The sequence below is a fragment of the Cibotium barometz genome, chromosome 8 (genome assembly GCF_041138505.1).
Source record: "Cibotium barometz isolate CiBa-2024 chromosome 8, ASM4113850v1, whole genome shotgun sequence".
NCBI classification, from domain to species: Eukaryota; Viridiplantae; Streptophyta; class Polypodiopsida; order Cyatheales; family Cibotiaceae; genus Cibotium; species Cibotium barometz.
In genome coordinates this window covers 29,056,154-29,069,076 of record NC_141053.1, presented here as the reverse complement: position 1 = coordinate 29,069,076, position 12,923 = coordinate 29,056,154, and the positions used below count along the sequence as shown (strand labels likewise).

Genomic DNA, 12,923 nt, shown 5'->3' with positions numbered 1-12,923 from the left:
GCTCCATTCTCAATAGCCATAAAGCCTTCCCATCAATGCTTGTTTTCCATAATAGTTCGATTGTTGATGACATAAATGTGTCAAGCGATTTTTTGTCCCAAATTAGCAACAGCAAGGAAAAATCCTAGGCTACCCCTACTCTTCTAGATTGCTACAAGACTAGAAGTCTGTGCTCATACATTTAGCATTGGGCACATAGGCCAGTGCCTCATGGAAACACATTGGTAGCTAAGAATGTGCAATGGAGCAGAGCATTTGTTACGCCATTGGCTGTGGCTAAGCCAAGAAAATCTTATTTCTTAACACAAAAAGGAATTTGCACAGTGTGGAGATGTCATATCGACAGAAGGCAGACTGTTATCATTTCCACAAGCGTGACGGTGGCGATTGGGAGCCCAATTCCGCCCTGTGTGGAGACTTGTTGTTGCTCAGCTAGCAGGAAATGGGGATATGTTGTATCTATTGGTTGGGCAACGATAGGATGATTGGCTGCTAAAGAACTGCGGACCAGGTTATATCACAGAGTTTCCTCTTTTTGGAGTGACAACGGCAAGGGCATATAGTTTACTGCTTCCACAGCCATATGGATAAAGGGACATATGGATCAGGTGTGGCATATGAAGAACAAGTCCTTAGGTGGTGGAAAGGTAATTTGGGAAAGATATGGCAAAGCAAATTGCCTTTAAAACAAAAGGTTTTTCTATGGAAATGCCTCATGGGAATGCTCCCGATAGGAGAGTATTTGGCAAGGTGGAAAATTGCGGCCCCAAATTGTTTGCGATGCTATCATCATGTGGAGAGTATTTATCATTTGCTCTGGGCATGCACTGACACACGAGATTTTCTGAATCGCCTATTTTCGGCTATGCGAACAAGATTCCCTAAGGTGATTATTGATATTGGGGAAAATGTTTTGGATGTTTGGAAGGTATCATTCCAGTTTGTAGGAAAATGATCTTTTGTTTGCCTGGGCAAGATATTGGGTTGTATGGACAATATGGCCAGATGGTGATTATGACGTGTTTGCACAACCTCGGATGGACAAGTATGTATACTTCCATCGATCATTACGTCAGTCATTGCATGACAGTTTTGAGCTGCACCAGATTGATCAACTGAACTACGAAGTATTTTTTCACTGTTTTTAGATGTACTTTACTGAGTCTCTCACTTTGAGGGTTCTTGAATATAAGATTTGACTGTATTTTAATGTTTTATGCATATTAAACACGGACGCATGCCACATGTACATAATGCTTGAATGCACACATGATGCATGTGCAGGTTATTTAAGACGGATGGCATGATGCATGCCTCCACATGCATTATAGAAGCAAAGATGTGTAATATGCCAATCACAACATTGAAGCACTATAGCTGAACAGTACGTAAAATTGCCTTGAAATTGGGGTGTTGCAAGGGAAACGAAATGTGTTGTCGGGGAAACAGCCGAAATGGCACTGAGGAAACAGGACCAGGGGTTGTGTGTGTTGGGGGGGGGGGGGGGGGGGGGGGTGTTGAAATGCGCTGTTTTGGAAATGGAAACGGCATAAACGCATTTCAGAGCTTCAGACCCCCTGAAATGGCCCAAAAACCTTCAGTTTCATGAGTTTCCGGAACTATGGTTGAGAGACATCATGATTTCGTATTTATACGGAATAGCTTATGCTTAAGAAGCCTGCAAACTTCTTCTATGTTTTCTGTTGACAATTTGTGCTAGCTCTGATGTGTTGCTATGTATACCTTCGTTGGTTACTATTGTCCTTGTCTTTCTTATGCTTATGTTAACTTTTCATTGTAGCAGGAAATTTCGTTGCATGCAGAGTCTTTATGACACTGTTAACACCCAATTAGTGGTGGCGCAGCAGTTGGGACGCCGCCTTGCAATGCAAATGGAAGTGTTAAAAGTACCACTAATAGCAAGAGAGGAAATGGAGATTTTAATTAGCACATCTCCATCAAAGCTGCAAGATATGGTTTTGGAAGAGCATTCTCTCAAAAACATTTCTGACTTTTCCAGTAGGACAAGAGCTCCTTTGAATGTATTAGGATCAGGTGATTTCTCACCTATGAGTACAGCGACAAATCACTCACTGCACACCCCCATAAAGTCAGATGCATCAATTGGGACACGCACAGGCCTACAAGACAGCACACGGAGAAGAAGAGATTCTGTGGACAAAGTAAGTTGTGTAGCATTTCCATCGATTTTGACAGATTTTAAACACTAATTTTGATCTTTATATGAAGTCCATTCTCTTGGATAAAAGAAGTGCTTTGCATGCCTTTTCTTTGGTTTGTTTATATTTTGTCAAGTTGCTGTTAAGCCTGTCTATACACAAACTACGGGGACTTGCACAACTGTATATGAAAATTGAGAAAGTAAAAAGATTTGATGAGCTTTGCAGGAGACTGTAAGTTTGTCAGCAGCTTCATGGGTCCTGCTATATGCAGCTTCTCTGCAGGCTCTTAGAGTATCTCTCTCTCTCTCTCTCTCTCTCTCTCACACACACACACACACGCACGCACACACACACACACACACACACACACACACACACTTAAAAAAATAAGTAAAAAACCAGTGTTCTATTACCAAGGAGCTATATACATGGGGAGGATGTACATCAGAGAGAAGTCATCCAAGGAAGAAAACTAGAAACAGTAGAAAAAGACCTCAAACTATCAGGTATCAATAGCCTCCAGCTATCGATAGTCATGTATGGACTGGTGAAGATTGGCACGAAAGAAAGCATAAGCATTCAGAGAAGGTTGTCGAAACATAATATGGTTCCTAGCCTTCCAAATAGTCCAAAGGGCCCAGTATCTCATCCAAATCATGAAAGTGTCAAATCTAGCCATGCAAGATGGACTCCCTGCAATGCCAAAGAAGATGTGGAACGTCCACATTCACAACATCTATATCACTAGAGATATGTTGTTTTGCCAGAAAAGTGGAGACTGAAAATATTCCCACAAGGCATCTCCATAAGAATAGACGTTCGAGAGGTAGCGTACAACCCCAGATTAGTCAAAGCCTTTGTTTCCACCATTTAGTTTTCTTATGCATTCCCCATGAAGTATCAGCATGAGGTTGGATCCATGGGGAAGGAAGCAACAATTTGTACACATTACTTGCCAAAAGCGCATCCAATCAAAGAGAATAGGTATGACCAATAAGTTGCCAATCATGAAGTCTGTCTTGATCATCGAGGGGTGGGATGGGTTCAAAAGTCCTCAACAGTGTAGTAATACAAGTTATGTTTCAGGCACGCTTGTGGAAAAGTCAACACAAATCCCTCATCTGTTACGACATGGCATGTGTTAACTCCAATGGAGGCCAAAAAGCAGGCCTTTTGTGCTTCTTGTACTACAAGTGGTTGAGGAAACACACCGAACTTGTGCCACCTCTACTCCCCGCCTGCTCAACTTCCTTGCTTGCCTTCCCGTTTTGGCTCCCCGCTGTTTGCCGCTTTGGGTGCCCACCGTTGTGTGCCCACCTCTTGTCCTCTGCCCCTGCCTTTTGCCTCCCACGCACCTCGGCCTGCCTGCCTTTGTGCTCCCTCCTCCTGCCTGCCGCCCTGCCCTCCTGGCTGCCTGCCCCTTAGCGTCCGCCTGTTGGCCTGCACCCCCCCCCCCCCCCCCCCACCCCGCGGTTTGCCTGCCTCCACACCCTTGCCTCCTCATCACTATTCTCTGTTAGCCTCCTGTCCCGCTTAGCCTGCATGCCTGCCTTCACGCGCCCACTATGAGCCCATGGCCTGAGCCGCTTCTTCGAGCACCACTTCGTTGCAAGTTTGATCAGAGCGCCACCTCAAGAAGTTATCACCCTGTTACCCCTATCCTCTAATGAGGAGAGACTTCGCCAGCCCTTGATTTGGAACCCCCATCTTTAGGATGGTGTGTCCTCTTGTTTGCTTGCCCCTTAGCCTCCCTCTGTTTGCCCGCCTCCCCCCCCGCCGCCCGTTTGCCCTCTTCTGCACCCTTCCCTCATCACCATTCTCCATTAGCCTCCCGGCCTGCTCAGCCTACATGCTTGCCTTCACACCTTGGCTTCCCGCCTTTCGCCACCTTTGTGCCCCTGCTGTGAGCCCGCGGCCTGAGCTCCTTCTTCGAGGACCACTTTGTTGCAAGTTCGATCAGAGCTTGGGGCCATCCCAAGCCAGCTATCACCCTGTTACCCCTATCCTCTAATGAGACCTGCAAAGACAGATGACAGATGCCATGCAGGGATTCGGGGCAGCGATCAGAATACCCTCGTCATGGACTCAGCCATCCCCCCCAATTGGTGGACCCCCCCGCTAGGATCCTTCCCTTCACAGAGTGGCTTGGCACTTTTAGGTGCCATGATTTCCCTCCAGCAGTTCCCAGATCTGATGGGCAGCCCACACACATTTTCTCAATTTGTGCCCAGGGCTGGCTGACCCTCTTCTCCTTGGAGGACTATAGTGGTGGATCTCTTCAATGGGTGAGGATTCTTGGCTTTAATGATCATAAGTGGTACATAGACCCTCTGCCAGCCAAGGTTGCCCGCAACAGTTTGTGGTGCCTATGGCTATGGGAGAGGTAACCTCTGACTTGTTTCCAGTGGGATCTAGGCGAATTTGTTGGAACCTGAAGACACCAATTTTATGGTATAAACCACTTTTCCTCTAATGTTCCTCCTGTGTATGCATTCTGAAGCAGAGAATCTGTCTTCTTCCAGTCAAAAGGCAGATATTCACTTGAGTCAAACATATTGTGGCTCTTCTTGTGCTTCTAGAGTCTAAAATACCTTGATATGCTAAGGGCTTTTACCCTCCCAGGTTTTTCACATTTATCCATTTATAAAAGATGGGATTTAATTATACACATCCATTAAGCTTTCTCGTAATCATAATATCCCAGTCTCGAGATTTTGCAATGCCTATGTTAAGTTTTGTGAAAGTGTGTGATTAATTTGGTAGAAAAGGTTTATTTGAGGAAGGTTTGCCTATGTCAAGTTTTGGTTCTCTTTAACAGGTGATGCTTGTCATGAGGTTTTGGGTGCTTATGATTTTGACTTTTGTTATGTTTTCTTCACCTTTCTGAATGAAGAGCATTGTACCTTTTCTGGTTTGCAGTTGTGGGTTGATGTAGGAGCTGCAAAAACAACAGTCAAAAGGCCTGCCCAAGTTAAGCGTTTTGACAGGCTCTCCTCCTCACCGAACAAAGGAGTGCTTGAGATTGAAAATGCGCAGTTAAGGCATGCAACTCAATTCAGTACTTCACCTCTGACTGGCAGAAGGAATGCCTCAACAAGTATGCCAGCAGCCAATGCTACACGAATGGCTGAACGACCTAGGCAATCAAGGACTGATATGCAACCTGGGAAGCTAGGTAATTTGCCTGAGTTGGATTTCTCTCTATGTGATTGCAGGTCATGATTACTGCTTTGATATTGATTTTAGCCATGTTTCCATGTGTCATGTTATGGAAGAGAGAGGATTCCCTTTTAAAGCAGAGGATACCAAACGAACTGGGTCAAATGATTTACCAAAAGTGCCATTTTGGACCACAAAGCTTCAAGAAACTCAACATGTAGCAGCACCTGGATCCATTGCTTTTTCCACTCCTGGGCCTTCTATGTCAGTAGCAACTACAGCTCAGATAACCAGCTTCTCTTCTCAGTCAAAGGATTCATCATTTTTGAAAGCCAGTGTGGGTGGATCAGTGGCACCTCAAGTTGTTTTGACGTCCAACGCTGGAAGGATGCAGGCATCAGCAAATAACGAGTCTGCATTCAGTCCGGTTCTGTCTGAGGACAACTCAGGGCTTCAATCTCAAATTTCCTTTTCTAGTCAACCTGGAATGTCTCGAGCTGGGGTTCGAACAATGGAAGCTACTGGAAAGGACCCCTCGGGCATTGAGCCATCATTTCAAAATACATCCCATCAACTCAAAGCAGCAGGACCTGTGGAGACATCAAGTAAACTGGATGGTGGGAAGATGGACAAGTTTAAGCTAGCACTGAGTTCAAGAACAAGTCAGATATTGGAAGATTCTGGTCCTGCGAGCAAGTCATTCCAAGTTTCGGATCTGCAAGGTAAAGCTACAGTGGGGGTTTTACCAAAACTGGAGGGTACTAATGTTAACAAGCCAGTGATACAGATGAGTTCAAACACTACAGAGAAAATGGGATCTCATGAAAGTGCATCCTCTATCACCAGTATTACCTCTGAGGCAAGCAACACATTCCAGCCAATGCCTTCTGCTGATCTGCAAGGTAAAGAAACCATTACACAGACAGGTGATACTTTCAAACCTGAGGATGGCAAACTTGATAAGTCAAAGATACCACCAAGTTCAAAGGAAACCAAAGCATTTTCTATCTTGGAAACACTTGGTCATCAGGAAAGCTCCACATTTCCCACTGAAAGCTCACAGGAAAGCCTCAGCCCCTTGAGTGAAAGCACTGATCCTGCTGTGCTACATCAAAAATTCAGCATTGGACCTACTTCTACAGTGCAGGCAATTATGGCTACCAGTCCTGTTGTTGCAGCCTCTGCTGATGCGCTACCCAGTAGGCCAGCAACATCACTTGGCTCTTCAAGCTCACAGAGTTCATCTACTGCTGGATCTGCAAGCAATTTGTTCAGCTCTTCCTTCTCCACACCAACTATTGTTCCAGCAATCTCCTCACCTTCCAATGTTTTGCCTTCCACATTTGGGACTCCTTCAGAAGATTCTTCAGTGTTTAATGGCTTTTCTGTGTCACCATCTGTCAAAGCTACAAGCTTCTTCAATGAGGGTGTAATGTCAGCTCGTCAACAGATTTTCCCTCCAGTAGCTAGTGTGTCTACAGCTCCTTCACCTTTAACTGTTCAGGGACCCCCTACGATTAGTGATGAAGAAGATATGGAAGAGGAGGCGAACAACACATTTGATTTAGGTCCAAGTAGTTTTGCGGGTTTTGGTCTTGGGTCCTCTACACAATCTGCAGGGTCTCAGAATTCTAGCCCATTCGGTGCGTCCCCCTTTTGGAGCCAATCCAGTTCCACATCCTCATTTTCTGTTCCTTCAGGACAGCTGTTTAGACCTGCTTCGTTCTCTATTCCAACACCACATTCGATTCCAGAGCAAAGTTCTAGTAGTCCGTTTGGGAACAACTACACGACTGGAGCTGGTGGTGGTTTTGCTAACACAGGATTTGGTAGTCTAGCACAACCAACTGCTGCTGCTTTTGGGCAACCAGCCCAACCTGCTGCCAGTGGGCAGCAAGCCTTAGGAAGTGCTCTTGGCACATTTGGACAAACCAGACAGATTGGAACCCCTTTTGGGGTCTCTTCCTCCCCAACCAGCTTTGGCTTTGCAACCACTGGGGGCTTTGCAACTGCAGCAACAGGCGGAGGATTTGCGGGTGCTGCAGCAGGTGTGGGAGTAGGTGGTGGTTTTGCAGGTGTTGCAGCTGGTGGTGGTTTTGGTGGTGTTGCAGCTGGTGGTGGTTTTTCCAGTGCTGCAACAGGTAACTAAAAATGTGTATTTAGTTAGTAGAACTAGAACATGGAAATCAAGCCAGCCTCACGCAAATTTGATAGGAGAGGGCCAATTTAAAGTAATTAATCATTGAATATTTCTAAATTTTTAGTGCTTTCATCACTTACCCAACATTTTGTTTTTTTTCTTAATCTTTTTAGGTGGTGGCTTTGCTGGATTCAGCTCTACTGGCAGTGTAGGTGGATCTCCGTCTCCCAGTGTCAATCCAGGTGGCTTAGGGGCATTCAGTGGTGGATTTTCAGCTTTTGGAGGGAATAACAACTCAAGTATTTTCACTCAGATGCGGAAATAAGCTTTGGTGGTATTTAGAAAATTGTGAAGGTAGGTTGACAACGTCATTGCCACTTCTATCCATTGGACTGATAAAGCAAGGCGCACACTGCCAGGACCTCCTGAAATCAGCATAGGCATACCTCCTGAAAACAGCTAAAAGAGAGATTTTGCATTCATGTGGACTCAAATACCGAGCTTTGTGTTTATGTACAAGAGATTAATAGTGGGGTAGAGGTAACAAGAACTTTGAAGCAAAGATGCATTGGCTTAATCAACCATTTACTTTCTCTTGTTTCTTACAGACAAGTTCTATTGATGTAAATTATTACTTGCTAAGTGTCTTGTTGTAGTAATTCCTATCAGTTTAAATCTTAGAAAATTGAAATTTTCCTTTTGTCCTTGTATTCTTTGCAAGACTTTTTCTATTTTTTTCTTGTTTGTGTTTGTTTGTCGTTAAGTGCAATAATTCTCTCAATTTGTAAGGTGGGATGTATTCGAATCTTATGAAGGTTAAATAGCCATTTATTGCGGAAAGCAGCTCAACCTAAAGCAATGTAGCCTTCCTCCGAGGGAAGTGCCCTGTCGTGTTTCTTTAACTGCTGTTGCAGTGTTTTGTATTCTGCCTTCTAGTCAGGCTTTATAAAAATAAAAATAAAAAAACCAGTAGAAGGATCTCTCTTTTGGAAAGAAAAAAAGGTGGCATGTTTTCCACCAAAAGACAGGTCACATGAGCCCAAATTTTAGTGTTAAATGAATTCCAAGTTTTCTTATCAAGCAACTGAGACTTGATTTTAAGGTTCGCTCTTTTACACATTCGATTATAATTTTGTAGGATAGAGAAAGTTTGATATGGGGCACAATCCCTAAAAATGCAAGACACTCCAAGACATCCATGTTGACCGCAGTTACGCCAAAGTTTCCTGCACAGGCGCGCAAAGATGAAATTAAAAAATGCCTACAAGCACAGAGAGAAAAATGTGAGGCGGCTATGCGGATCGTAAAGCAAACCTTTAAACCTTAGTATAATGAAGGAACGATAAGCAAGCCTTTAAACCTTAATATAATGAAGGAATATAATGAAGGAATGATGATGCACGTGAAAGTGTGATGGTAAATTGAACCTCAAGCTTTTATGTTGGTTTGGGGTTGTGGAGACCATTCGAGGAGAATGCACATCTTTTAACCTTACCTTATATGCGGAAGACAGAGTAAGCGTGTGACCATATTTTTAAATCTGTGAGGAGGTTCCTTTCTTCCCAATTTGAGAACCACCCCTTATGAAGGGGGGAGGGGGGGGGGGGGGGCGGGGGGGACCGGGGTTTAGAGTTTTGAACTCACCCATCAACGTCTAGAGCTCAAGCTATACTACTGGGATACCTACCCACCTCTTATGTTAGAAGCTCTATCGCCTTCAAGACCAAGGGAAAACTACTTCAGGTATATGAACAAGAAGGTTGTCTTTGTATTTGATGCTTTAGGTACATGAACATGAAGGTTGTCTTTTTATTCTTTTCTCTTTCGAGGGATATAGCCAAGCTAGAAGCATGACACACAACCATATAGCGACAAGGCTCAAACCCATGACCTCTTTGTTAGGGTGGGTCGTGATGAGCTAAGCCACTCGGGCAAGTGCCCATAGATAGAAGAAATTCTTTTAGAAGGCGGTTTGGTTTAGTCGCAAGAGTGATCAGATGTTAGAACTTAAATGTAGAGGAATACTTTAATGGATTTAGATGATATAAATATGTAACACTATGAAAATTCATGAGGTCTTTAAAAAGGAAGTTTGTAAATTTTACGTCTATATTGCTATATTATAAAGGATAGCTCTAACTTCCACTGTTATACTAGATTTGGAAGCTTGTTTGGAAACCGAACCTACATATATGCAAGTCTTCAAAAGATCACTCTCTTTCTCTTCTATGTGACTTTCGCACAGCTATATAGAAAGGACTTTTATTTCAATAAGGCTAGTCCGCAAAGATAATCTTTGAAGTACAACTTGATTACCTCAAGGTGGAGGTTGATAGAGCATGCTCTCAATTGCTAAGACTTTGTAATTAATAGATGTATGAAAAACCATAGTTTACTTTATTCACTTGAAAAATATTTGCAGTTTTTAAACAAAGATTTCTAGATTTTGGGTTTTCTAGTCATAAATACCTTGAAATCTTGTAAAACTAGTGCCTTCCACTTCTAGAGAAGAAAGATATATCTTAGAGCAATTGGGAAATTGCTCTTGCAAGCATGGTGATTATGTATTAATGTTTGATGCAACTACTGTGCTTGCGTAGCAGTTTTTTGTAAAACAAAAATTGAAGCTATGTTAACCAAAATAGAATGTAACCACGTATCACAACAGTGCAAAAGACAACTACACTAGCACATTTTGTTGCCTTGTAACATTAACTAGTCTTTCACAGAATCTACAAGACAATCACTATCATATCAAGGAGCTCAAATCAAGGATACAACAATGGTTTGGGCCATTCGGGATATCAGGCTTGAAGGAAAGAGATGGTTAGGCCCACAGTGGTTTGGGCCATTGGGGATGCCAGGCTTGCAGGAAAGGAGATGGTTAGGCTATTAAGGTATGTGCACACTAGAAAGGAGCATTGTAGTTCCATTGTGGGATCATATGTAGCACAATTGAGTGGATGCCTGCACCATCTTGCACCACTGGAGGCATCCACTCACCTGTGCCCTATGCAAAAAAGTTTTCTAGATGTCAAGTCCACTAAGGGTTCCACCCAATTGGGCCTGAAATATACGGAGGGAGAGCTGTCCTTGTTCTGGGTTTCACGGCCATTTCACCAATTTCGGATGTTACCCGTAAAGCATGAGGTGAACAGGGGAGGAACGAGGCTACCCTCCACACAAACTCATTGGCCCAATCCCAATCAAGTGGATTGACTTCATTGTGAGTTGATGGTGTAGTCAAATGTAAGAATTTGAATAAGTCTGAGGAACAATCGGCTACGCCCCTAATGAATCTCTTTTCAAGCTCTTGGCTCAATCCTAGCTTTAGATTGTTTGAGCAAAGGAAGAACGGAAGAGAAATACCCTGGAGTTTTTTTGTCGATACAAGAATTAACTTATGCATAACTACTAACATTTTTGACGTTGATTTTATTAATCGATCTAATTTATACTAATCTAAGTAAATTTTAATCTACTTAATACAAAATGGTACAAGTAAACTTGATTACTATTAACTAATATTAATCAAAGTCTCATTAATATTAACTTACACTAAACCATATCTAATTCTTATTAAGTAAAACTAATTAAGCATAATTTAAGTTAAGTAGATAAATTGATGCTAATTAGACTTAATCTATTTAATTACATTAATTAATTTTTATTACTACCTAATTAAGATTAATTTATACAAACTAATAACGAACTCAAAGGTGATAATGCTTAATATAACTATTTTTAAGTGTACATAAAAGTGTTACCCATAAAAATTATATTGTTGTTTGTATAGGTCTTTATGTGTTGAAATCTGTAAACAATAGGTTCATGAAGAAAAACGCAGGTCCCAGAGTAGACAGGTCTCCCAAGCATAAAGATAAAGAAGAAGAATAAGGGAGAGGAGACCCTCACAGGCCACGCTCACATGCCAATGCACAAAGAATTATCCACTCCACAATTTTAGTTCTATTCTTGAACTCACACATTGAAAGGCATAGACCTGGAGTGGATAATCCTTTAAGCCAAGTGTGGTGTTCAACTTGCCTTACTTTCAAAATCCACAGGAGGTTGAACAAGACAAAATGCTTGAGATGATGATGAACTTCATTAATGCCTACAAGATTATATCAAATCTAGCAGTTCAATCCTTCAAGATAATTTGCATCCTACTCTAGTCTCTACCATATTTAGTCAAGGACCCACTACCCAATTGCGTGGTCTTTGCCCTCAACAAGGGTCCCACCATGGTGCAAGTGCAAGCATACTTGTACAAGCTTAGATTATTGCTCGGACATTGCCTTATTACATTTGAGGACATGTTTGATGCACTTTGACTCCATCAATCCACTACTTCAAGCATGATGCCTATAGCTTGATGTGTCAAGTTACCCTCTACTACTACAAGTAGTTCATAAGGGCCACACACATACTTCCTCACTCATAGGAGTGGGTTCACACCCACAAGACCTTGATTCCCAACATAACTAATCAAATGTAATTCTTACGCTAATGTAAGCCTAATTACTTACTCTATGCTCGTAAAATCGAAAGTATAAAAGAGGGAGATGGATTTGACAACTTAGACATGTGGGTGTGTGCAACCATGACAAGCGACAACTTATTCTACAATGACATGCAGCCCACCAAGGTAAGTATGAGAGATGTGTATCCATGTATTGTGGGCATATGATGAAGCCATCCTCCGTCATGTGAAGAAGATGGTCTCTGTAGAAAGCCATCTTCATCCCTAGGGTTGGAGGGGTGGATGCCAAGTCCTTTGAGTATCCAATCTCACAATGTCCTTCCTGATCACCTTGTTCGGTTCTGTGTGGTTGAGAGCAAAGGAAGGGGCCTCTATCATATACTAAAACGGTGGGAGTGCCCCCATCTGCATGCCATCTGCATGCCATGCATACCAAACCAAGTGCTCACCTGTGCATACCAACACTATGTGTCTCCATCAAGTGCCAGCTATCTCGAGGATTCTAGGACAAGACGGGGGTATCTATCTAGTGGGAGCTTCCATTATATCACTATGTCACTATCTCGAAAAGAGCCTCTTTCACAATAGGGGCAACCCCCATCTCCGCTTGCACAATCTCATGGGGCATTGAAGGCTTACTCCTACTCATGTGCGAGATCATCATCACTAGTGGCCTCTCCATCGGCTTCCACCCATCATATACCTCTCTTGTATCTATCACAACTGACTCCCTTCTTTGTCTCCTCCCGTGGTATCAACTGGGACCCCAAATGGGAGCTCCATAAAATAATGCAGGTGTGAGTAATGTGCCAAACAGCCAGAGCTTCATCCTTGGCTCCTAAAACTATACCTGTGGGGGCAATGCCTCTGAAGTGACCCCAGAGTTGCATACCCTCACACCAATCTAGTTTCGGCTACCTTCCGCATAGAGAATTGAGGCCTGGCAAAAGTGATC

The 12,923-nt window shown here is 43.0% G+C and overlaps 1 protein-coding gene across 2 annotated transcripts in view; it reads left to right on the top strand.

The window, feature by feature from the left end:
• Window positions 1-8,141, top strand: part of LNO1 (Nuclear pore complex protein) — a 153,593-nt gene extending 145,452 nt beyond the window's left edge. The window contains exons 15-18 of one of the 2 annotated variants that reach the window (XM_086801566.1): window positions 1,805-2,183; window positions 5,103-5,358; window positions 5,459-7,483; window positions 7,656-8,141. In XM_086801566.1, the coding sequence (XP_086657692.1) occupies window positions 1,805-2,183; window positions 5,103-5,358; window positions 5,459-7,483; window positions 7,656-7,807 (2,812 nt within the window). In that variant the 3' untranslated portion in view covers window positions 7,808-8,141. Of the gene's footprint in view, window positions 1-1,801; window positions 2,184-5,102; window positions 5,359-5,458; window positions 7,484-7,655 lie in introns of both variants that reach the window. The other variant, XM_086801565.1, reaches the window with a different exon arrangement.
• The last annotated feature ends 4,782 nt before the right edge of the window (window positions 8,142-12,923 follow it).